Source organism: Hypanus sabinus, chromosome X1 (assembly GCF_030144855.1).
Source record: "Hypanus sabinus isolate sHypSab1 chromosome X1, sHypSab1.hap1, whole genome shotgun sequence".
Lineage (NCBI taxonomy): Eukaryota > Metazoa > Chordata > Chondrichthyes > Myliobatiformes > Dasyatidae > Hypanus > Hypanus sabinus.
The window spans coordinates 32,061,184-32,087,349 of record NC_082738.1 but is presented as its reverse complement, the minus strand read 5'-3'; the positions used below and the strand labels follow the sequence as shown (position 1 = coordinate 32,087,349).

The 26,166-nt window shown below is 48.1% G+C and overlaps 1 protein-coding gene across 11 annotated transcripts in view; it reads right to left on the bottom strand.

Annotated features, from left to right (window-relative positions):
• LOC132384766 (histone deacetylase 7-like) overlaps positions 1-25,787 on the bottom strand; it is a 47,868-nt gene extending 22,081 nt beyond the window's left edge. For 2 of the 11 annotated variants that reach the window (XM_059956237.1, XM_059956235.1), the window contains exons 1-7: positions 19,271-20,376; positions 10,838-10,990; positions 10,132-10,216; positions 7,893-8,010; positions 5,014-5,117; positions 4,224-4,352; positions 3,580-3,659 (exon numbers count right to left, since the gene is read on the bottom strand). In XM_059956237.1, the coding sequence (XP_059812220.1) occupies positions 3,580-3,659; positions 4,224-4,352; positions 5,014-5,117; positions 7,893-8,010; positions 10,132-10,216; positions 10,838-10,954 (633 nt within the window). In that variant the 5' untranslated portion in view covers positions 10,955-10,990; positions 19,271-20,376. Of the gene's footprint in view, positions 1-3,579; positions 3,660-4,223; positions 4,353-5,013; positions 5,118-7,892; positions 8,011-10,131; positions 10,217-10,837; positions 10,991-18,296; positions 18,502-19,270; positions 20,377-25,768 lie in introns of those variants that run through there. The other 9 variants (XM_059956229.1, XM_059956234.1, XM_059956232.1 and 6 more) reach the window with 6 other exon arrangements.
• Positions 25,788-26,166: the final 379 nt, after the last annotated feature.

The following is a 26,166-nucleotide window of genomic DNA, read 5'->3' as shown; positions in this document are numbered from 1 at the left end:
TTCAACTCCAAAAATCAAGGATAGGTGGAGGGGCAGGTGGTGCTGAGGAAGCAGGGAGTCTGCAGAAGGACAGATGAGGAGAATGGGTAAAGAAGTGGCAGATAGAATATAATATCGGGAAGTGTGTGGTCGTGCACTTTGGTAGAAGAAATAAACGGAGTGAACTCAGGGACTTGGGAGTCCTCATGCCAGATTCCCTAAAGGTTAACTTGCAGATTGAGTCGGTGGTGAGGAAGGCAAATATAATGTTAGCATTCATTTCAAGAGGGTTAAAATATGAGTAAGGATGTAATGCTGAGGCTTTATAAAGCAGACCACACTTGGAGTATTGTGAGCAGTTTGGGCCCCGTATCTAAGAAAGAATGTGTTGGTATTGGGAGGGTCCAGAGGAGGTTTGTGAAATTGATCCTGGGAATGAAATGGTTAACATATGAGTAGTATTTGATGGCTCTGGGCCTGTACTCAGTGGGATTAGAAGAATGAGGGAGGATTTCATTACCGATTGAACATTGAAAGTCTAGATAGAGCCGGATGTGGAGAAGGTGTTTCCTATAGTGGGTGAGTCCTGGACGGGAGGACACAGCCACAGAATAGAGAGACATCCCTTTAGAACAGAGATGAAGAGGAATTTCTGTGGAGTTAATTGCTACAGTTGATCACAGCTGCCAAGTGATTTGGTGTATTTAAAGTGGAGGTTGATAGGTTGTTGATTAATAAGGGCATCAAAGGTTACAAGGAGAAGGCAGGAGAGAGGTTTAATAAATCAGCCATGATGGAATGGCAGGGCTGACTTAATGGGCTAAATGGGCTAATCATGCTCCAGCAACCCTTTTAACCTCAAAACCCTAAGCTCACAAAGCATGGGACCACCCCCAACTTAGACCCTTCATAGCTCCCCGATATTGTGAATACCACTCACCCAGCCCCACCCTCTCAGGGAGATTGGGTGTTCCCCAACCTCTGCTGCCAGCACTCACTTTGGACCTAGGCTCTGTAGGCAGCCCCCCTGGGAAATGTTGGGCAGGGCAGAGTAGACAGGAGGGACAGGGAGATGAGAGAATCCTCCTGCAACAGCATATGGTTGATCTGTGGAGTGGAGAAAGGTGAGGTGCTGGTGGTGGGGGGGACATCACAGTGGAGAAACAGGAGACTTCACTGAAAGGCAAAAGTGTCATTACTTTCTTAGGGGGTAAAGAGGTTTGACTTGTCACCAAACACTCTAACAAACTGCTACAGATATACTGTTGGAGTTATCCTGACTGATTTCATGACGGTCTGATACTGCAATTCAAACATGCAGAAATGTAAGAAGCTGCAGAGAGTCGTGGACTCTGCCCAGTACATCACCGACACATCCCTCCCCACCATGGGTAGTGTCTACAGGAGGTGCTGAGTCAAGAAGGCAACGTCCATCATCAGAGATCCCCACCATCCGGGCCATCCCATCTTCTCACAGCTCCCATCGGGCAGGAGGTACAGAAGCCTGAAGTCCCACACCACCAGGTTCAGGAACAGCTACTTCCCTTCAACCATTCGGTTCCTGAACCAACCGGCACAACCCTGATCACCACCTCAGTACAGCAACACCGTGACCACTCTGCACTATGATGGACTGTGTTTTTGTTCTAATTCTTTATTAGAAAAATTGTGAGTAATTTATGTTTTCCTTGTGAATGTTGTGTCTCTGATGTCCTGTCATTGGGTCTGTGGACTGAGATGGACAGTTGAGACCTTTCATCAAGTCTAAAGGAGTAGTGGATAGCCAGTGTAAAGAGGTAAGGGGAAGAAGGGTTGGCCAAGAGCTGGCAGGTAAAAGGGGTGACAGAGTCACACAGCACAGAAACAGGCTCTTCAACCCATCCATGCCAAACCAAGTCCCATTTGCCCCCATTTATCCCATATCCCACTAACTCTTTCCTATCCAAGTACCTGTCCAAGTATCTTTTAAATGTCATTAATGTACCTGCCTCTGGGTGACAAAGTTGCTCTTCAGGCCCCTATTAAGTCATGCCCCTCTCATCTTGAGCCTGTGCCCCCTGGTTCTTGATTCCCCAACCCTGGGGGAAAAGACTGAACACACTCACTCTATCATTGCCCCTCATGGTTTTATGCACCTCCATAAGTTCACCCCTCAGTCTCCTATGCTCCAAGGAATAAAGACACAACCAGTTCAACCTCTCAATGTGACTCAGTCCCTTGACTCCTGACAACATCCTTGTGAATCTCACCTGCACTCTTTCCAGCCTCAACCAAAGGCAACCAAAACCACACACGATATTCCAGCACTGTTTAAAAATAACTTGCCCTGCATATCTCCTTTAAATTTACCCCCTTTCACCTTAAATGTATGCCCTATAGTATTGCACATTTTGACCCAGTGGAAGAAAGACACCAGCTCTCTTTTTTATCTATGCCCTCATAATTTTATAAGCATCTATCAGGTCTCCCCTCAGCCTCCACTGCTCCAGAGAAAACAACTGAAGTTTGTCCAAACTCTCTTCATAGCTCATGCCCTCTAATCCAGGCAGCATCCTGGTAAACCTCTTCCGTACTCTCTCCAAAGCCCCCACACCCTTCCTATGATGATCAGAACTGAATGCAATACTTCAGATGCGGCCTGACCATTGTTTTATCCAGCCTCAAAGTAATTTCCCAACCCTTGGACTCACTGTCTTGACTATTAAGAGCAAGCATGCCATTTACCTTCTTCACTGCATTCTCAACCTATGCGGTCATTTAGTGTTGCAGTTATCATTACCATGAATGCTGTGATCTTCACACAAGCAAGGAATTGCATCGCACCCTGGATTCAGAACTGGCTTGCCAATAGAAGACAGAGGGTAGTGGCTGAAGGGACTGGAGGCTTGTGATTAGTGGTGATCCACAGGGATCTGTGCTGGGACCTCAGCTGTTTGTGATGTATATAATGGCCTGGATGAAAATGTAGGTGGGTGGGTTAGCGAGTTTGCAGATGACACACAGTGGTACTGTAGACAGGGTAGATTGCCAAAGAATACAGCGGGAAATAGATCAGGTACAGATATGGGTGGAAAAATATAGGTGGAAGGCATTAGTTTAGTTAGGCATTTAGTTACTAGTTTAACTAGTTCAGCACAACACAGGTCAGATCATCACGGAGGTAGGACAAGGTAAAACAATAACAGAATGCAGAATAAAATGTCACAGTTACAGAGAAAGTACAGCGCGGAGCAGGCAATAAGGTGTGAGGGCCATGATGAAGTAGATTGTGAGATCAACAGTCCATCTTATCGTACTAGGGGACCATTCAATAGTCTGAAAACAGTGGGGTAGAAGCTGTCCTTAAGCCTGGTGGATCGTGCTTTCAGGCTTTTGTATCTTCTGCCCAGTGGGAGGGTTGTGAGAAGAGAGAATGTTCAGGGTAGGTAAGGGTCTTTAATTATGCTGGCTGCTTTATGTTCTGTATTCTAAATTAAAGGGACAGGACCCTTAACAGCATTGGAAGTACAAAGGGATTTTGGTGTCCCAAGTCCTCCGCTCCCTGCGGGTGGCAACACAAGTAGAGTAGTTGTTCATGGTACATGGTGCTGAGGGACCTACCTCTGGTGCTGGGGTGTGACCAGTGTCCTGTGGAGAGTTTGATTTCAGGGTTGGTCTACTGGCGCTGTAAGATGTATCTGCTCCAGGGAGGGAGGGAGCGAGCGAGAGTCTAAGTGAGAAATAATGAGAGGAGGTGGGGTATACACAAACACACAGATACATACACTCTCTCACGCACAAGCACACACACTCATGCACACATGTACACACTCACACACACAGGCAGACACCTCATACATACTCAGACACACATTCACTCATACTCACACACACACCGCAAGCACAGACACACCTCTCACTCCCTTCCCACCCTCACCCCCACTCCACTCTTCCCCTCTCCACCCTCTGCACCTCTCCTTCCTCCCCTCTTCTGCTCATCCTCCCTCCCACAGTCCCCCTTTCCTTCTTTGTCCCCTTTCCCTCTCCCCCCTTCCTTCTCTCTCCCCCTTACCTCTCCCCCTCTGCCCATCTTACTGCCCCTACCCCTCACTCATGCCCCTCCCCTCTTCACCCCTCCCTATCTCTCCCACCTTCACCCCCTTTCTACTCATCTCTCTCCCTGCATCCCTTCTCCACCTTCCCCCTCTCAACACCCAATCCCCCTCCCGCTCTCTCCTCTCCCCCCCATCTCTCCTCCCCCTCACCCAGGGCGTCTCTGCTCCTGCCCCCGAGCCCTGCAGGAGCGCTGTCCTTGCGACAGAGGAGGGGGCTGTTCCTTCGCTCGGACCCCCGAGACCTCAGCTTCAGCCGCACCTTCAGGTTGGGCTCCGAGGCTGAAAGAGAAGGTTCCGGAAGCTGTCAGTGATTGGGGGAGGGGTTGGTAAGAAGGAGGTAGGAGACCAAAGGAGGAGAGAGAGTGTGGCTGAGAGAGGGGAGGAAGGGAGAGGAAAAGAGAAGAGAGATTATTAGAAAGAGGGAGAGAGAGCTGGAGAAATACAGAGAAAGAGCAACAGAGAAAGAACAAAACAGAGAGATAATGTGAGAGAGAGATGAGAAAGAGACAGCAGAGAGAGGATGCAGGGAGTGAGAGGTCAGAGAAGACAGAAAGAAAGTGGGGAGTGAGAGATGGGGTGAGTGAGGAGGGAGAGACATCAGAGGGAAAGACAGAGACAGACAGAAGGTGACAGAGATGGACAGAGGGAGCAACAGAACAGTTCCTGTAAGGAAACCATCACACAAAGATCTGAGACTGATGTCTCCCTCCCCACCCTCGTCCCTCAGATGAGCCACTCCCTCCCTCTCCCTTGGATGTGCCTCGTAAAGGTTGGGGTGGGGAGACTGCAGGGGTTTGGGTTCAGGGGGTTGAGTGGGAGGTGTGGAGGGGGGACAAGGGAGGTGGAACGGGGAGGCTGTGTGAGGGATGAGGGCTGAGGAGATGGGGATTGGGGAGGGGAAGCGGAGTGTGGAAAGATGGGTAGGGTTGGGATCACTGACCTGTCTTTCGCAGTGGGAACTCTTGCTCTGGGTCTCCACTCCACGTTCCCTGACCGAGCGGGGGTGCCTGATGCAATCCCTGGGCTGGCGGCCGAATCTCACGGCTGTGAGGGTGGGGGAGATGCAAGACACGGGGATGGTGGGTGAAGGTTAGACGTGTCAATGCGGACCCATCCCCCAGGGTGGGCTTGGGAGGAGGGGATAGTGAGGAGGAGATGAGAAGGAGGGGGGAAGAAAGGGAGAGGAAGGGATGGGGAGAGAGTGAGGGGAGATAGTGGAGAGGAAGGGAGTATGGAGAGAGGCAGTGGGGGGAGGAGGGGGAGAAGAATGGGGAGAGAGGAGCAGAGTGGGAATAGAGGGAGAGGGGAGGGGGAGAGAGTGGGGAAAGGAGAGAGAGGTGAAGGGGAAGAGAGGGTAAATTGGTTTATTATTGTCACACATACCGAGCTACAGAGAAAAACTGTTTGCATGCCACCCATACAGATCATTTTACCACATCAGTATGTTGAATGCGGAATGAAGCGTCACAGAGAAAGTGCAGTGCAGGCAGACAATAAGGTGCAAGGCCACAAGGTAGATTGTGAAGTCAAGAGTCCATCTCATCAAAGTTTCAAAGTAAATTTATTATCAAAATATATATATGTTACCAATACTAGCTTGAGATCCATTTACCTGCATGCATTTACAGAAAAATAAAGAAATACAATAGAATTTATGAAAAACTTCACATAAACAAAGACTGACAAATAACCAAAGTGCGAAAGACAAATTGTTCAAATAAAAAAGGAAAAATAGTAAATCAATAATACTGAGAACATGAGTCGAAGAGTCCTTGAATCGGTGAGCTGTTTGTTGTGGAATCAGTTCAGAGTTGTGGTGAGTGAAGTTATCCACACTAATTCAAGAGCCTGACAGTTGTAGGGTTATAACTGTTCCTGAACCTGGTGATGTGGGACCTAAGGCTCCTGTATCTCCTGCCCCGATGGCAGTAGTGAGAACAGAGCATGGCCTGGATGGTGGGGGCCCTTGATGATGGATGCTGCTTTCTTGTGCCAGCGCTCCATGTAAATGTGCTCAGTGGTGGGGAGAGATTTGCCTACGATGGACTGGGCTGTATCCACCACTTTCTGTAGACTCCTCCAATCCTGAGCATTGGTGTTTCCACACCAGGTCATGATGCAACCAGTCAGGATACATACTCTCCACTGTACATCTACAGAAGTTCGAAAAAGTTTTGTTGAATCTATGCCAAATCTATGCACATTTCTAAGGATGTTGAGGCATTGTTGTGCCTTTTTTGTGATGTCACTGATGTACTGTCCCAGGGCAGATCCTCTGATTTAATAATGCCAAGGAATTTAAAGCCACTGATTTTCTCCAAATCTGATCTGATCTCCTAATGAGGATTGGCTCATGGACTCTGGCTTCTTCCTCCTGTAGTTGATAGTCAGCTCTTTGGTTTTGCTGACGTTGAGTGAGAGGTTGTTGTTATGGCACCACTCAGCCAGATTTTCAATCTCCCTCCTATATGCTGATTCATCACCACCTTTGATACGGCCCACGACAATGGTGTCATCAGCACTGGAGTTGTACTTGACCTCACAGTCATTAGTGTAAAGTGAGTACTAGGTACTAGAGAATCATTTAATAGTCTTATAACAGCAGGGTCAAAGCTGCCCTTGAACCTGATGGTACATGCTTGCAGAAAGGAGAGAATGTCTGGGGTGGGAGGGGTCTTTGATTTTGTTGGCTGTTTCACTGAGACAGTGAGAAGTGTGGACAGAGACCATGGAGGGGAGGCTGGTTTCTGTGATGTGTTGAGCCGTGTCCACAACTCTCCGCAGTTTCAACATTTAGAAGGTGTGTTTAGACAGGTACAAGGATAGGAAAGGTTTAGAGGAAAGGTAAATCAGTAAATTGGTTTATTATTGTATAGTGAAAAACCTTCACATGCTATCCATACAGATCATTTTACCACATCAGTACACTCGAATGCCATCTATAAATTCCCCATTGTTGTTAGAATCTCAGATGGTGATGAGGAGGCGTATGGGAGCGAGATAGATCAGCTGGTTGAGTGGTGTCGCAGTAATAACCTTGGACTCAATGTCAGCAAGACCAAGAAATTAATTGTGAACATCAGGAAAGAGAAGTCGGTTCAACACAAATCAGTTTTCAGATTGACCAACTCCAACAGCTGTACAGTGGAGAGCATCTGGTACAGAGGTTCCAATGCAGAGGATCGGAAGAGGCTACAAACTCAGCCAGCTCCATCCTTACCCACCATCAAAGGCATCTTCAAGAGGCAAAGTCTCTATAAGGTCCTCACCATCCAGGACGTGTCCTTTTCTCATTACTACCATCAGGAAGGAGGTACAGGAGCCTGAAGAACCAACCACACCCAATGATTCAGGAACAGGCTCTTCCCCTCCACTATCATATTTCTGAACAGACCATGAACACTAGCTTGCTACATCTTTTTATTTGCTATATATATTATTATATCTTTATAATTTATAGTATTTTTTATATGTTTGCACTGAACTGCTGCCACAAAACAAAAATATCACATTGTACGAGTCCGTGATAAGAAATCTAATTCAAAATCAGGTTTATCATTGACATACGTCATGAAATTTCTTGGTTTGCGGCAGCACTACAATGCAACATATTAAAAATTACTATAAATTCCAATAAGAGTATATTATAATAAATCAATAGATAGATAGTGCAAAAAGAAAGCAAAATAGAGCTGGTCCTTAAATGTTGTGTGTGCATCTTCAGACCCCTGTACTTTTGAGACGTCTGTCTGCCCAGAGAGGGCCCCAAAGAAGTGTGCTGCCCCAGTCCTCTTGCGCACACTGGGCGATTGACCTCACCTGTATGTGACGCTGCTCTGTGTCGCTGTCAGCAGGACTGTGTTCTTCAGTGCTGCCTCCTGCTTCTTCAACACGAACTCCTGGAGCCTCTGTTTCACCGCAGTGCTTGCCCCCGTACCTGTGGGCAACAACAAGAGGAGTGTTCTTCACTCAGCCGGGGTCTTTATCCCCCACCCCTTCCGCCCAGTTCTCAGAGGAAGTGGTAAAACTAATTTAACATCGAATCACAGTGAAATGTCTGATTTGCGTCAACGACCAGAGTCCTGAGGACGTGCTGGGGGCAGCTCGCAGGCGTCCCCACATTTTTTTCGGCCCCAACAGCATGCCCACAACTTAATCCTAACCCATATGACTTTGGAATGCATGAGGAATACAGAGACCCAGAGGAAACCTACAAGGTCACAAACTCAGAGCATGCAAACTCCTTACAGACAGCAGCATGAATTGAACCTCGATCACTGGCACTGTACACTACAAGCTCATTCAGAATGTCAGGAGGCATGGGATCCAGGGAAACCTGGCTGTGTGAATTCACAATTGGTTTGCCCACAGAAGGCAGAGGGTGGTTGTAGCTTAAGTATTTTTGGCCTGGAGGTTGGTGCTCCACTGGAATCTGTTCTAAGACCTCTGCTCTTTGAGACTTTTATAAATGACTTGGATAGGGAAGTGCAGATGACATGAAGGTTGATGGAGTTGTAGAAGATTATCTTAGGTTACAATGGGGCATTGACAGGACACAGAGCTGGGCTGAGAAGTGGCAGATGGAGTTCAACCTGGAAAAGTGTGAAGAGTGAAGTTCAGCATTAATGGCAGGACTTTTCGCAGTGTGGAGGGACAGAGGGATCCTGGGAGTTCACATCCCTAGATCCCTCAAAATTACCATACAAGTTGATAGGGTTGTTAAGGAGGCGTGTAGTGTGCTTCATTAGTCGGGGGACTGAGTTCAAGAGCCACAAGGTAATGTTGTAGTGTGGTGACCCACTTCCTAGTGCACCCGAACTGGCTCACAAATAGCCAGCGCGCCGGCATAAAGGCCAGTCCCAAAAGGGCGCCAGGTCTGCTTCACCAACAAGGGGAAAAGCCTGCGCGGGACTGTGAATACGTGCCCCCTACAGCATCCGGGGAGGGCAGGATCAGGGAGGCTTTAAAGCGAAGCTGCGAAGTTCTAATAAATTCTTCTTTAACTGCAATTTACCGACTCCGTGTCATTATTTCAGCGCTGCATGTAGCACACCACTACAGTAGCTCAATAAAACCCTGATTAGACCACACTCAAAGTATTGTGTTCAGTTCTGGTCACTTCATTATAGGAAGAATGTCAGAGGATGCACATGAGATTCACGAGGATGCTGCCTAGACTCGACAGCATGTCTTATGAGAATAGGTTGAGTGAGCTAAGGATTTTCTCTCTGGATCAAAGGAGGATGAGAGGTGACTTGATAAAGGTGTGTAAGATGATAAGAGTAAGATGATTGAGTAGAAATGGCTGATACAAAAGGACATAACTTTAAGGTGATTGAAGGAAAGTATAGGGGGAAAGTCAGAATTTGTTTTTTTTAAAATAGAGAGTAATAGGTGCGTAGAACACGCTATCGGGCTGTAGAGTTATGTTGCAGGTCTATAAAACTCTGGTCAGGCCATATCTGGAGTGTTGAGTACAGTGCTGGTTGCCCCATTACAGGAAGGGTGTGGGGGTTTTGGAGAGGGAGCAGAGGCTGTTCACCAGGACGCTGCCTGGATTAGAGTGAGCGCTACAAGGAGAGGCTGGACAAACCTGGGTTGTTTTCTCTGGAGCGGCAAAGGCTGAGGGGAGATCTGAGAGAGGTTTATAAGATTATGAGAGGCATCTATACAGTGGACAGTTGGTATCTTTCTCCCCAGGGACAGCAAGGAGAAGGGGCAATGCCTGAACCTTGATGGTTTAATTTATTTTTGGACCAGGGAAGTGGGACTGATTTAAAAATAGTGCAGAGAAGGGAATGTTTCAAGTCAATAGTGAAATTTCCCCTCTCTCAGCCGACAGAACCAGAGAGATGCATGTCTTCTGTAACCCTTTCCTACACCACATCTGTCACCTACACCCCTTCCTGTCTCTGTAAGCCACTCCCTTCCCTACTCCTCTCTCTCCCCCCACACTCTTACTCTCCCTTTCTCTTCTCCCTCCTTCCCTCTCCCTCCCACTTCCTCCACCCTCCCCTCCCCTCTTTCCCTGCCCTGCCCCACTACCACTCCCTCTTACTTTGCTTCCCTTGGTCCTTGTTCCGTAACAGTCGGAGCTTCCCATGGGATGAGCCCCCCTGTTGGTCACATCTCATGTCCGGGCCCTGGAACAGAGAGAGTGAGAGACCCATCAGCGAGGGGAATGAGGGAGAGAGTGACGAGAAGGCGGTGGGAGTGCAGGAGGAGTGCATTACAGGTGGATTGACAGACAGAGGGAAGGTACAGGCAAAGAAGTGGTAGGTTGCAGTGGGGAGCAAGCAGAGGCATTCACAGGCTGAGTGAGGGCAGGTGCAGACGGAGCGAGGGTGCAGAGGAACAAGTGGAGGTACAGGCTCCAGGTGGAGGGAGTGTAGGCTCAGATGGAGGATGGTATGGAGACACTGCCAGTGACAGGGTGAGGAGGTGCAGGTGAAGGAGGGAGGGGGGGCACAGATGGGGGAGGGTACAAAGGTAGAGGCAGAGACAAAATGCACAGGTACAGAGAGAGGTGCAGGTAGATGAGGGAGGGTGGGAAGATTTCGGTAGGGTGCTGAAGTACAGGCAGAAGACAGAGGGAAGATAGAGGTGGGTGGAGGAGGGTGGGTAGGTACAGGCAGGTGTGGATGCAGAGGTACAGGGGTAGGAGGGTGGGGTTATAGACGGAAGGAAAATCCAAGCAGAGGGAGACACAGACACATACATAGGGAGGGGAGGTACAGGCAAGCATATCATGGGATTCCACTGACCTGTATCTGTTGTTTTGGGAGCGGCATGCAGAGGGGGTGGGGGGTGATAACTGTCTCCGAACGGTGGGGGGACTGCTCACCCCCATTCCCATACAACTGATCAATCCGCAGGTCCATCCTTGTGCACCAGGCGCTCGAGTGTGGTTAGTGATCCTGATGATGAGAGCAGTGGGTCAAGGAGGGAAGCCTATTACCAAGGCTCTTCAGTTCATCTGTTCTCTCCCAGGAACAGCAAACATCCTTTCCCTCCTTCCCTCCCTCAATCCACCGCCACTCCATTCTCATCCTCTTCCCCTCCCCCCATTCCTGCCCCCTCACTCTTTCTTTCAAACTCTCTTTTTGAGGGCAAAATTTTTGACAGCAAGTGTGCAAGGCTGCAAAGACAGATTAAGAGCGCAAGGTGGGAGCTTCGGAGAGGGTGCTGAAAACATTCACCAGTATGCTTCCTGGATTAGAGGAATTACAATTGGTTTACTACTGTCACACTTACTGAGGTGAAGTGAAAAATTTCTCTTGCACACTTCACACAGATCAGATCATCACACAGTGCATTGAGATAGAACAAGATAAAGCAATAACAGAATGCAGAATAAAGTGTCACAGTCACAGAGAAAGTGCAGTGCAGGCAGTCAATAAGGTGCAAGGTCATAACACGGTAGACGGTGAGGTCAAGAGTCCATCTCAGCTTACTAAAGGACCATTCAATAGTCTGATAACAGCAGGGTAGAAGCTGCCCTCGAGTCTGATGGGGGGGAGGAGAGAGAACGTCCGGGGTGGGTGGATATTTGATGATGCTGGCTTCTTCACTGAGACAGTGAGAAGTGTAGACAGAGTCCATGGAGGGGAGGCTGGCTTCCGTGATGTGCTGAGCTGTGTCCACAACTTTGCAGGTACTTGTGGTCACGTACAGAGCAGTTGATGCATTGGCTATAAGCAGAGGCTGGACAAACTTGGGCTGTTTTCTCTAGAGTGATGGACACTGCGGTTTATAGATGTACCTGATAGAGATTTATAAGGTCATGAGAGGCATAGATACCTTTTCCTTCCAGGGTCGAACTGTCCAATACCAGAGGGCATGTGTTTAATATGGGGGAGAGTAAGTCCAAAGGAGATGTTTTGTTCCCTACACTGAGGGTGGTGGGTGCCTGGAATATGCTGCCTGGGGTGGTGGAAGAGGGAGATATGACTGAGGTGTTTAAGAAGCTCTTAGCCAGAAATGTGGATGTGCAGGGAATGAAGAGGTAAGGACATTGTGGAGGCAGAAAAGATTTATTTTAATTCGGAACTGTATTTGAAACAGATAGCGTGGGTTGAAGAGCCTAGACCTGTTCTGTAATGTTCCCTGTTCTTTGTATGTGTGAGTGTCACTGTATGAGAGAGTGAGAGTAACTACAGCCCTTTGCTCCGTCATGAGGTAATAAAGCAGATTTCATATTTCATTTCCGCTGAGCTAAATATAGATTTTGGCACAAGTGTTTGAGATTTCACAATCAACAACTAAACTAAGCTGAACATGTCAACCAAATAACCGGATTAGCCAGTTTCTGAAAACGGACTTAAAATTGCAGCAGGAACATACACTTCCTGTTCAAGGAAGTCAGAACACACACAATCAGAGTACATACACACATAGGGCACAGCAAACAGGCAGGGTACAAACACAGAGTTAATCTCCCTCCACACCGTCCCATCACACACTCCCGGGGTCAGACACATAGTAAGTCCCCCTCCACACCGTCCAATCACACACTCCCAGCGTCAGACACAGAGTGAATCTCCCTCCACACCGTCCCGTCACACACTCCCAGGGTCAGACTCAGAGTGAATCTCCCTCCACACTGTCCCATCACACACTCCTGGGGTCAGAAACAGTGTGAATCTCACTCCACACCGTCCCATCACACACTCCCGGGGTCAGACAGAGAGTGAATCTCCCTCCACACCGTCCCATCACAGACTCCCAGGGTCAGACACAGAGTGAATCTCCCTCCACACCGTCCCATCATACACTCCTGGGGTCAGACACAGAGTGAATCTCCCTCCACACTCTCCGATCACACTCTCCCAGAGTCAGACACAGAATGAATCTCCCTCCACACTCTCCCAGAGTCAGACACACCGTGAATCGCCCTCTATACTGTCCCATCACACACTCCCGGGGTCAGACAGAGAGTGAATCTCCCTCCACACCGTCCCATCACACACTCCCGGGATCAGACACAGAGTGAACCTCCCTCCACACCGTCCCATCACACACTCTCGGGGTTAGACACAGAGTGAATCTCCCTCCACATTGTCCCATCATACACTCCCAGGGTCAGACACAGAGTGACTCTCCCTCGGCACCTTCCCTTAACGCAGTTCCATTTTGGAGAGATCTCCATCTCATGACAATCTGGCATCCTGTCTCTCTACTGAGCACAGCTTATAAGGTATTTGCCTGAGCATTGGCCAGTCATCTGGACTGCAATGCAGGTTTTATAAAGGCCATGTCTGGAGTATTGCATTCAGTTCTGGTCTCCCCATTATTGAAGGATGTCAAGGCTTTGGAGGGTACAAAGGAAGTTCAGCCGGATGTGCCTGTAGTACTTGGGTTGTTTTCTCTGGAGCGGCAGAGGCTGAGGGGAGACCTGAGCGAGGTTCATAAAATTTAGAGAGGTACAGTTAGACAGATGGAATCTTCCACTCCCAGGGTCGAATTGTCTAATCCCAGAGAGAATAGATTTAAGGTGAGAGAGGTAAAGTTCAAAGATGATGTGCAGGGCAAGTTTATACACAGAGAGTTATGGGTGCCCGGAATATGCTGCCAGGAGTGGTGGTGGAGGCAGATATTTCAGAGGCATTTAAGAGGCTCTTAGATACTGTGTATGTCAACAGGATTAGTTTAATTAGACATTTAACCAATCAGTACGTGTGACAGTAATAAACCAATTCCAATTCCATTTGAACACAGAACAGTACAGCATGGGAACAATCCCATCAGCCCACACACTCCCTCCACACCATCCCGTCATCAGTGAGAATAAACCGAGTCTGGCCCTGGTTGCACTCTGTCTTTGTCCCCTTGTCACAGAGGAACACAGAATCGTAACAAGCCCTTTTCCTAAAATGTCTGTGCTGAACACAATTAAACTGATCCCTTCTGCCTGAACAATGTCCGTATCCCTCCATTCCCTGTGTATCCGTTGTCTGTCTGAGCCTCTCAAACATCCTCTATTGTGTCTGCCTCCACCACCACCCCGGCAGCACATTCCAGGAATCCAGCACTGTGTAAAAAAAAACTTGCCCCACATATCTAATTTGAGCTGAACCCCTCTCGCCTCTGGTGCTAGACATTTCAACTTTTGGATTATGAGAGGCACAGACTGAGTAGACACATATCTTAGGCATCAAGAATGCAAAGACAAAAATAATTCAAGAACACCTGCTGACAGCTTATGTAGCGGCATATCAAGGGCATTACAGGCTAGGCAAGGCAAAACAGCGTCAACTGTACCAGCGACACCTCCCTCCCAGACACTCTCTACAACTTTGATGCACGTTTCGAGGCATGCAACACAATGGAGGCCATGAAAGCTACCCCCCTCCCAGGTGAGCAGTGACTGCCTGTAACAGCAGCAGATGTGAGAAGGACATGAGAGTCAACCCCCATAACGCGGCTGGGTCGGACAACATCCCAGGGACCATGCACACCAGCTCACTGACATCTGCACGGGCATCCTCAACACTTCGCTTATCCAGGCTGCAGTCCTGTGCCAGAGAACTCTACACCTTCAGAACTAAACAACTACCGCCCGGTGGCACTGACCCCAATCACCATGAAGTGCTTTGAATGGCTGGGTAATGGCACACATCAAAACCTCCAGTCCTGCCACATTGGACACTCACAATATGCTCACTGACAGAACCACTCTACGACAGATGCATCTATCGTGCACCTGGTCCTGACACACCTAGAAAACAAAGCATTTTTATGTCAGAATGCTGTTTCTTGATTTCAGTTCAGTGTTCAACACTACTATCCCACAAACCTTAGTGAACAAACTCCTACTCCCCGGTCTAAATACACCACTGGGCAACTGGGTGTTGGACTTCCTAACCAACTGACCTCAGGTAGTCAGGATATACAATCACTCCTCCCTCCCCATCATCCTCAACACAGCTGCTTCCCAGGGCCGCGTGCTGATCACACATTGAGTAATCACATTGTCAAGCTTTGCCAATGACGTGACAGTGGTGGGGCTCATCACCAACAATGATGAGATGGCCTACAGAGAGGAGGCTGAAGAACTCAAGTCCTGGTGCCAGGTGAACAACCTCTTCCTCAGTGTCAACAAGACAAAGGAGATGTCTGTCGATTCCGGGAGAAGTCACACCTCTCTTTACATCAGCGGCACAGCCGGGGAAATTGTGAGCAGGTTCAAACTCCTGGGAGTGCACATCTGACACAACCTCTCAATGGAAAGTTCATCTGCTTTCTGAAGAGTCAATGTTCACATCACTCTACAGATGCTCATTACAGAGCATCCTGACAAGCTGTATCACTGCATGGTACGGAAACGGCACTGCAGTGGGCAAGGCGGCTCTACAGCGGGTAGACAAAACTGCCCAAGTGTCACCGGCAACTGCCGACCCACCGTCAAGGACGTGTATACAGAAAGGTGCCGGAAAAGGGCCAGTAACATCACGAAGGATCTCACCCCCTCTGTTCACGGACTGTCTGTCCCACTCCCGTCAGGGAGGAGGCTACATAACATCCACACCGAGACCAGCAGACTCAAAAACAGTTACTTTTCCCAAGCAGTAAAACTGATCAACATCCACTAACCCACCCCTCCACAACCCCCAACCACCACTACCTTATCGTTTCCTGTCAGAGTCACCTTACGTACAGACACTGTGCCCAGCGTCACTTTATGGACACACAATCAATCTGTGTATAAAACTATCTTATGTATTTATATTAATTGTGTTTTTTAAATTATTGTGTTCTTTATCTTTTGTGTGTGTGTGTTTTGTTTGTGCTGCATCGGATTCGGAATAACAATTATTTCATTCTCCTTTTCACTAGTGTACTAGAAATGACATTAAACAATCTAGAATCTTGAATCCTGGTGAACCTCTCCTGCACCCTCACATCCTTCCTGTAATGAGGGCAAATAAAACTGAATGCGATTCTCCAAATATAGCCTGAACAAAGTTTTATAAAGCTGCAAAGGATACAGCGGGATATAATCCAGTTACAGTTATGGGCAGAGAAATGGCAGATAGAAGTTTAATCTAGGCAAAAGTCTCCCGACTCTTGATTCTCATTCCCATTCTAACATGTTGGTCCATGGCAAAAGGAAGCCACCCTCAGGTTGGAGGAACAACACCTCATATTCCATCTGGGTAGCCTCCAACCTGATGGCATGAACTTTGATTTCTTGAACTTCTGGTAAAAAAAAATTCCCTCCCCCTCCCCTCTATTCCCCACTCTGGCCTCTCATCTCTTCTCATCTGCCCATCACCTCCCCCGGTGCCCCTCCTTTCCTTTCTTCCATAGTCCACTCTCCTATCCAAACAGATTCCTTCCTCTCCAGCCTTTTACTTTCCCTGCCCACTTGGCTTCTAGCTACCTCCTTCTCCTCCCCAACTTTTTATTCTGGCATCTTGTCTATTCCTTTCCAGTCCTGAAGAAGGGCCTCAGCCCGAAATGTCAACTGTACTTTCCTCCCCTACAGATGCTGCCTGACCTGCTGAGTTCCTCCAGAATTTTGTGTGTATTGCTTTGGATTTCCTGCATCTGCAGAATTTCTTGTGTTCTAGAACTCAGTGCCATTTTCTTTCTTTACCACCCTGTCAAGTTGTGCAGCCACTTCCAGGGGCTATGTGTGGTGTCACTTGTGGGCTGCCCCCAGCACGTCCCCAGATTGTGTCAATGCAAAGGACACATTTCACTGTATGTTTCAATGTACATGTGATTAATAATAAATAAATTTAAATCTAGGGACATGAACCTCTAGATCCCTTGTACATCAACTGTGTCCTGTCTCTTTACATTTGACCTCCCAAAGTGCAATACCTCACACTTACCCCAATTAAACTCCATCTGTCATTCCGCTGCCCCACCTGTAACTGGTCTATATCCAGCTGTATCCTTTGGCAACCTTCTACAATATCCACATCACAAATCTTTGCATCATCTCCAAACTTACTAACCTACCTATTTAAGTTTTCATCTGGAACAACACACACAATGCTGGAGGAATTCTGTGGCACCGCTGACCTGCCGAGTCCCTCCAGCATTTTGTGTGTGTTACTCAGATTTTCAACATCTGCAGAATCTCTTGAGTATCTAAATTCTCATCCAAGTCATTTCCATATATTTCAAACAGCAGAGGCCCCACTAGTCACAGACCTCCAGCCAAAGTAACACCACCTTCTGTTTGAGGGAGAAACTGATTCTGAATCCAAATGGCCAAGTAACCATGGATCCCAATCTTCTGAAGTTCTTGTACAGGCCAGTCCTGAACAATCTCCACTTCCTGCCCATTTTGGCATCCAATTTACCTGAATTTTCAGAAGACCTTTGACAAGGTGATGCCCGTAAGGCTGCTTAATAAGTTAAGAGCCCATGGTATTACAGGAAAGATTCTGGCACGGATAGAGCAATGGCTGATTGGCAGAAGGCAAAGAGTGGGAATAAAGGGAGCCTCTTCTGATTGGCTGCCAGAGACTAGAGGTGTTCCCCAGGGGTTGTTGTTGGGACCTCTTCTTTTCACATTGTATGCCAATGATTTAGATGATGGAATTGATGGCTTTGTGGCCATGTTTGCAAATGATACAAAGATAGATGAAGGGGTAGGTAGTGTTGAGGAAGCAGGGAGTCTGCAGAAGGACTTAGACAGATTAGGAGAATGGGCAAACCAGTGGCAGATGGAATACAGTGTCGGGAAGTGTGTGGTCATGCATTTTGTTAGTAGGAATAAAGACGTAGACTATTTTCTAAACAAGGAGAAAATTCAGAAACTAGAGGTGCAAAGGAACTTGGGAGTTATGGGGCAGGATTCCCTAAAGATTAATTTGCAGGTTGAGTTGGTGATAAGGAAGGCAAATGCAATATTAGCATTTTTGTACAAGAGGACTAGAATATAATGTAATGTTGAAGCTTTATAAAGCACTGGTGAGGCCTCACTTGGAGTACTGAGAGCAGTTTTGGGTCCCCTATCTGGGGAAGAATGTGCTGCCGTTGGAGAAGCTTAACGAGAACGATCCTGTGAACAAAATGGCTAATGTATGAAGAAAGTTTGATGGGGAATCTCACTGAAACATACCAAATACTGAAAGGACTAGATGGAGTAGACATTGAGAGGATGTTTCCAATAGTGGAAGAGTCTAGGGCCAGATGGCATAGCCTCAAAATAGAAGCTCTATCTGCTCTCCGCCATTCCAGAGAAACAACCCAAGTTTGTCCAACCTCTGTTTACAACTTTAATCCAGGCAGCATCCTGTAGACTTCCTTTGCACCGTCTCCAAAGTCTCCACACCCTTCCTGTAATGGGAGAGGGGGAGACCAAAACTGCACACAATACTTCAAATGTGGCCAGATCAAAGTTTTATACAGCTGGGAGAGGAAAGGGTAGATGGTAAGGGGAGTGGAGAGCTGAGGAAGGAGAGTGAGGGAAGGGGAGAGAGGGTGGGGGATGGGGATAGGAATGGGAGGGGAAGGTGGGGTCAAGGAGAGGGAGGCTGGGTGAGAGAGGGGAGGAAGGCTAGGTGAATGGGAGGAGAGAAGGAAGGGGGAGGTAAGAGGGAAGGGAGGGAGGACGGGATAGAGGAAAAGGTAGAGGGAGGAGTGAGGGAGGATTGGATAGATTGAAAGAGAGAGCGGGAGGGAGAGGGGAGTTTCTTTGAGGACATTCCCTCCCTCAATCCCACTCTCTTCCTGTCCTGTCTCTTCCCCAATACTCTCCCTTTGAGGGAGTGCCCTACTACTGTTTAAAACTTTGATCTTGCCACATTTGAAGTGACAAAAGAGAGACTCTCCTTCTCCCTTGCCCTACACCATCCAATCTCTCGCTTCCTCCTGTCTCCCATCCCCTCCTCTCTCTTCCCCACTTCTGTCCCTCCATCAGCTCTCCCCTTTTCTCACCCTTTCCACTCTCACTCTCCCTCCCCTTCCACCTTCTCTCTCATCTCTCCCCTCCCCCCTCTCTTCTGCCCTCCCATTTCCCCAGCCTTCCTCCCCTCTGTCAACCACCACCCATCTCCTCGCCCCCACCCTCCCCTCCCGTTCCCATCCCCCCCCACCCTCCTTCCCCCGCTCCCGTTACCTTCTACCCCCTCACCACTCTTCTCCCTCTCTCTGTCCCTGGGACGGTGTTTAGAGCACAAGGTATGATCGGGGGAGAATGGGAGCCGGAACGGACACCCCTCTCCGCTGGGACTTACCCCACGCCCCTACCACGGATATCGGAGCCCGGGGCTGCCGGCGCCGCTCCCACCGCCCTTGCAGCGGCTGCCGGCGGGGCGACGGGCTCGCTAGAGGGGCCGGAGGTGAGGGAGGTGGGCGGGTCAAACAGCTCAGCAGCAGGAAGAGCGAACGGAGAGGCGGAGGCCTCAGCGGTCTGTGTCTGCGGGACGGAGGAAAAGGGAGACGAAGAAGGGAATGGGTGCAGAAGGAGTGTGGAGAGAGGGAAGATATGGGGAGGGAGAGGGGTAGGAAGGAGTAAGGGAAGAGGGGGGGATCAGGGACGGGGAATGGAGAGGGATATGGGGGAAATAGGAGAGGAGGGAGGGCGAAATGGAGGAGGATATAGTACGGATTATGAAGGTTGATAGGGAGGATGGAGGGTGAAGGAAGTACGAGGGAGGTGGAGGGAAAGGAGGGGGGAAGGCTTGAGGGTGTGGGAGGGAGTTAGCAGTAAAGGGGAGGAAGGAGAGTTGAGGGAGAAAGGAGTGGGTGGGGAGGAACAGGATGGAGAGGAAAGGAAGAGCAGGAGGGATAGGGTTAGGGAGGTAAGGGTGAATGGGAAAGTGTGGGATGAAGGGGATGGGGTGGGGAAGAGGGGAGGGAAGGGGGTGGGGAGGATAGGGAGCAGGGGATGGAGTGGGTGAGGGAGAGGAGATAGTGAGGGAAGGGACAGGAAGGAGCGAGATGAGGGTGGAGGGGCTAGAAGGGATTCTATGGGTGAGAAAGGGAGAGGGAGGCAGATGGAAGGGAGGAGAAAGGATGGCAGTAAAAGGGGTAGAAGGAAGGAGAGCTGAAGGGAGAAAGGAGAGGGCGTGAGGAAACAGAAAGGATCAGGCAGAGAGTCGGTGAGAGAAGGAGGGAGGGAGGCTGGTGGGAAGAGGAGTGAGAGGGGGCAGGGGAGAGAAAGAGGAGACAAGAGATGGGAAAATGCAGAAGGAGGATGGGAGAGGGGGAAGGAGCAGTATAAATGGAGGTAGTAAGGCTGAGGGAGAGAGAGAGAGTTCAAAGAAAGGGGAAGAAAAGGACAGGGGCAAGGCAGCAGGGAAAAGGTGGAACAGAGAGCCGGGAGAGAAGGTCAGAAAGGGAAAGTGAGAGAGTGAGGTCCGTTCAAACCTTGAAACTGATCGAACCCTGTCCCCAAAATAGAACGGCGCTGTGGCCGGATGTAAGCGTGCAGCCGGCGGTGAGATTTAACACGGGGTTAACACAGAGCATATTATTTTCGGAGAACAGGAAGGAAAACATGGATCATTAACCGTTCAATTACTGTCTGAAGAGGCGGGGATGGGGGATAACACAAGACAAAAAAGCAAGCAGCGCAGTTGTCAAGCCAATTGATGAATACTTGGGGTTCCTAAACATGAGGCAACACAATTAAGAATTAGGAGAGATGTCAACGAGGAAGAATAAATACCTTCGAGATTAATACCCAACGCTTCACCATAACAGATGCATACCCAACTCGGTCCAAAGCTGAACAACACCAGCAATCAAAATAGTTACAATTGACTACATACCTGAAAATCACTCCCATCGATATCATCCCCACAGATAATATTCCCATCGATATCTCTCCCACAGATAATATGCCAAACATGTCTCTCCCACAAATAATATTCCCACCGATATCTTCCCCCACAGATAATATTACCACCGATATCTCAACAGATAATATTCCCACCGATATCTTCCGCCACAGATAATATTCCCACTGATATCTCCCCCATTCGTAATATTCCAACAATACCTCCCCAACAGATTATATTCCCACCAATATCTCCCCCACAGATAATACCCTCACCGATATCTCCCCCACAGGTAATATTCCCACCAATATCTTCCCACAGATAAAATTCCGACTGATATCTCCCCACTGATATCTTCCAGTATTACCACCGATATCTCCCCCACAGATAATATTCCCACCGATATCTTCCCCCACAGGTAATATTCCCACCAATACTTTCCCCACAGGTAATATTCCCACCAATACTTTCCCCACAGGTAATATTCCAACCGATATCTTCCCCACAGATAATATTCCGACTGATATCTCCCCACAGATAATATTCCAATATTACCACCGATATCTCAACAGATAATATTTCCACCGATATCTCCCCCACAGATAATATTCCCAATATCTTCCCCCACAGATAATATTTCCACCAATATCTTCCCCCACAGATAATATTCCAAACATGTCTCTCCCACAAATAATATTCCCACTAATAACTTCCCCACAAATAATATTCCCACTGATAATTCCCCCACAGGTAATATTCCCACCAATATCTTCCCACAGATAAAATTCCGACTGATATCTCCCCACTGATATCTTCCAGTATTACCACCGATATCTCCCCCACAGATAATATTCCCACCGATATCTTCCCCCACAGGTAATATTCCCACCAATACTTTCCCCACAGGTAATATTCCCACCAATACTTTCCCCACAGATAATATTCCAACCGATATCTTCCCCACAGATAATATTCCGACTGATATCTCCCCACAGATAATATTCCAATATTACCACCGATATCTCCTCAACAGATAATATTCCCACCGATATCTCCCCCACAGATAATATTCCCAATATCTTCCCCCACAGATAATATTTCCACCAATATCTTCCCCCACAGATAATATTCCAACTGATATCTCCCCCATTGGTAATATTCCCAATGATACCTCCCCAACAGATTATATTCCCACCGATATCTCCCCACAGATAATACCCTCACCGATATCTACCCCACAGATAATATCCCCAGCAATATCTTCCCCCACTGATAATATTCCAAACATGTCTCTCCCACAAATAATATTCCCACCAATAACTTCCCCACAGATAATATTCTCATTGCTATTTCCCCAACAGGTAATATTCCAACCATATCTCCCCCACAGATAACATTCACACAGATAATATTCCCACCGATATCTCCCCCACAGATAATATTCCCACCGATATCTCCCCCACAGATAATATTCCCACCGATATCTCCCCCACAGATAATATTCCCACCGATATCTCCCCCACAGATAATATTCCCACCGATATCTCCCCCACAGATAATATTCCCACCGATATCTCCCCCACAGATAACATTCAGACAGATAATATTCCCACCGAAGTCTCCCCCACAGATAATACTCCCACTGATATCTTCCAATATTACCACCGATATCTCAACAGATAATACCCTCACCGATATCTCCCCCAACAGATTATATTCCTACCGATATCTCCCCCACAGATAATACCCTCACCGATATCTCCCCCAACAGATTATATTCCCACCGATATCTTCCCCCACAGATAATATTCCGACTGATATCTCCCCACTGATATCTTCCAATATTACCACCGATATCTCCCCCACAGGTAATATTCCCACCAATACTTTCCCCACAGGTAATATTCCCACCAATACTTTCCCCACAGGTAATATTCCGACTGATATCTCCCCACTGATATCTTCCATTACCACCGATATCTCCTCAACAGATAATATTCCTACCGATATCTTCCGCCACAAATAATATTCCCACCGATATCTCCCCCACAGATAATACCCTCACCGATATCTCCCCCACAGATAATATTCCCACCGAGATCTCCCCCACAGATAATATTCCCACCGAGATCTCCCCCACAGATAATATTCCCACCGAGATCTCCCCCACAGATAATACCCTCACCGATATCTCCCCCAACAGATTATATTCCCACCAATATCTCCCCCACAGATAATATTCCCACCGATATCTCCCCCACAGATAATACCCTCACCGATATCTCCCCCAGATTATATTCCCACCAATATCTCCCCCACAGATAATAGTCCCACCAATATCTTCCCCCACAGATAATATTCCCACCAATACTTTCCCCACAGATAATATTCCAACTGATATCTTCCCCACAGATAATATTCCCACCAATACTTCCCTCACAGATAATATTCCAATCGATATCTCCCCCACAGATAATATCCCCACCGATATTTCCCCCATAGTTAATATTCCCACCGAGATCTCCCCCACAGATAATATTCCCACCGAGATCTCCCCCACAGATAATACCCTCACCGATATCTCCCCCAGATTATATTCCCACCAATATCTCCCCCAGATTATATTCCCACCAATATCTCCCCCACAGATAATAGTCCCACCAATATCTTCCCCCACAGATAATATTCCCACCAATACTTTCCCCACAGGTAATATTCCGACTGATATCTCCCCACTGATATCTTCCATTACCACCGATATCTCCTCAACAGATAATATTCCTACCGATATCTTCCGCCACAAATAATATTCCCACCGATATCTCCCCCACAGATAATACCCTCACCGATATCTCCCCCACAGATAATATTCCCACCGAGATCTCCCCCACAGATAATATTCCCACCGAGATCTCCCCCACAGATAATATTCCCACCGAGATCTCCCCCACAGATAATACCCTCACCGATATCTCCCCCAACAGATTATATTCCCACCAATATCTCCCCCACAGATAATATTCCCACCGATATCTCCCCCACAGATAATACCCTCACCGATATCTCCCCCAGATTATATTCCCACCAATATCTCCCCCACAGATAATAGTCCCACCAATATCTTCCCCCACAGATAATATTCCCACCAATACTTTCCCCACAGATAATATTCCAACTGATATCTTCCCCACAGATAATATTCCCACCAATACTTCCCTCACAGATAATATTCCAATCGATATCTCCCCCACAGATAATATCCCCACCGATATTTCCCCCATAGTTAATATTCCCCCGATTACTCTCACCACCAGGTCCAGGAACAGCTACTTCCCTTTAACCATTCATTTCTGGAACTAGCCCTCATCACTAACTTAGTACAGAAACACAGGGACCAGTTTACAGTGCAATAGACTTTGTTTCTTCATCCTTATCTTACTCTGTAAACTTGCATATAATTTACATTTCCTTGTGAATGTGCCAGTAATGCTGCTGAAAGTAAGTTTTTCATTGCACCAATGCACATAGCGACTTGTACAGGTGACAGTAAACTCCAGTTCGACTTTGACTTGATGTCATAGAGCAAAACTGGGAGAGATCATGAGAATTTTATAGGGAGAGAGGGACAGAGAAAGAGACAGAGAGAGAAGTAGAGAGTGAGAGAGAGGGAGAGAGTGTAAGAGATAATGTACAGGGTTGGGGAAAGGGAGAGGCAGAGTGAGGGGTGACAGAGAGTGGGGAGAGAGAAAGAGGAAGATACAAAGCATGAGAGAGAGGCTCAGATAGAGTGAGAAAAATTGGGACAGAGAGAGGGAGTGGGGACAAGGAGAAGAAGGGAAAAGGTGAAAGGAAGAGGGTTAGAGAGAGAAAGCGAGTGAGGGAAATAGAAAGGGGACAAAGACTGTGGACAGGGAGAGAAAGAGGGCAATGGAAATAGAGGGGAACAAGTAGAGAGAAAGGGAGGCAGAGAGAGAGAGAGAGAGAGAGAGAGAGAGAGAGAGAGAGAGAGAGAGAGAGGAAGGGGAGATGTGAGTGCCAGGTTGGACAAAGTATGTGTGTGTTCAGGAGCCTGTGCTCTGTGACACAGCCTTTCCGTGCTTCCTCTGTGGGCCGAGTCCTGCCCCCTCACAAACGGTTAAAATTCCCCGTTCCCCCCTACCCTCCCACCCAGCAATCACTGGGGAACTTTGCTGCCAACTTCTGAAACTTCTTATTGCACTTGAACTTTTCCTTGCTGGAGTTTCTCAACCACCAGCTGCTGTTCCCCAACTACCACCCCTTCTCAACGCATCTCCCCCCATCCCTGGGCTCCATCTCAGTTGGTGGTGGTGGGGGGTAACAGACTGATTCTGATCCCCCACCTTAGCATGTGCAGTTGGCCAGTAGGAATGGTGGACATCTGCAGGTGTGTGTGTGTGTGTGTGTGTGTGTGTGTGTGTGTGTGTGTGTGTGTGTGTGTGTGTGTGTGTGTGTGTGTGTCTGTGTGTCTGTGTGTCTTTGTGTGTGTGTGTGTGTGTGTGTGTGTGTGTGTGTGTGTGTGTGTGTGTGTGTGTTTTCTGTGCACAGGTCCTCTCCAAGAATTGAGTGTGCAGGCTATGCGAGAGTGTGTTTTCTGCGTGTGTGCGTGTGCGTGTTTGCCCTTGCCCATTCACTCCATCAAAACCCCTCTCCACCCCTCACCCTCCCTCCATCCACCTTACCCCTTCCATTCTCCCTCCTTTCCCACAACCTTTTCACCCCCTTCCTCCCTCCATCCTCACTCCCTCCCACACTGCTCCCTGCCTTTTCTCTCCTACCTCCTTCTCCCTCCTCCCCCTCTCTCCCACACTGCTCTTTCTTCACCTCTTCCTCCTGCAGAGTGACATTTGGACTCCCTGGTCCTCGAGGCTGAAGAGGGAATGAGGTGGAGGGGGTCACGCGATGCGCGAAGGAGGGAAGGGAGAGACTCACCGGCTGAGGCAAAGCTGAAGGGGGCTGTGAGTCCAGGGAGGGGTGACAGGAACAGACTCAACACTGGCAGCGAGGAGAAGACACTGACTCGCACGTGACAACTTCCTCCCCTCCTCCCCTTTTGCCTCTGTCCCTCCCCCTTCCCTCTGCAGTAGAGGTCACCTAGTGCATGTAAATCAGAAGCAGTCAGCTTTATTATCACTGACATTTTGCTCTCTTTTTGCACCATTTTTTATTTCCTACTGTAATCTATAGTAATTTTTATGTCTTGTAATGTACTGTTGCCACAAAAACACAAGATTCACAACCCATGTCAGTGATAATGAACCTGATTCTGATTTTTTAAAGACGACAAGTTAAGGATTATCTCTACTTGTCAGATGTATGTCGAAACCTCG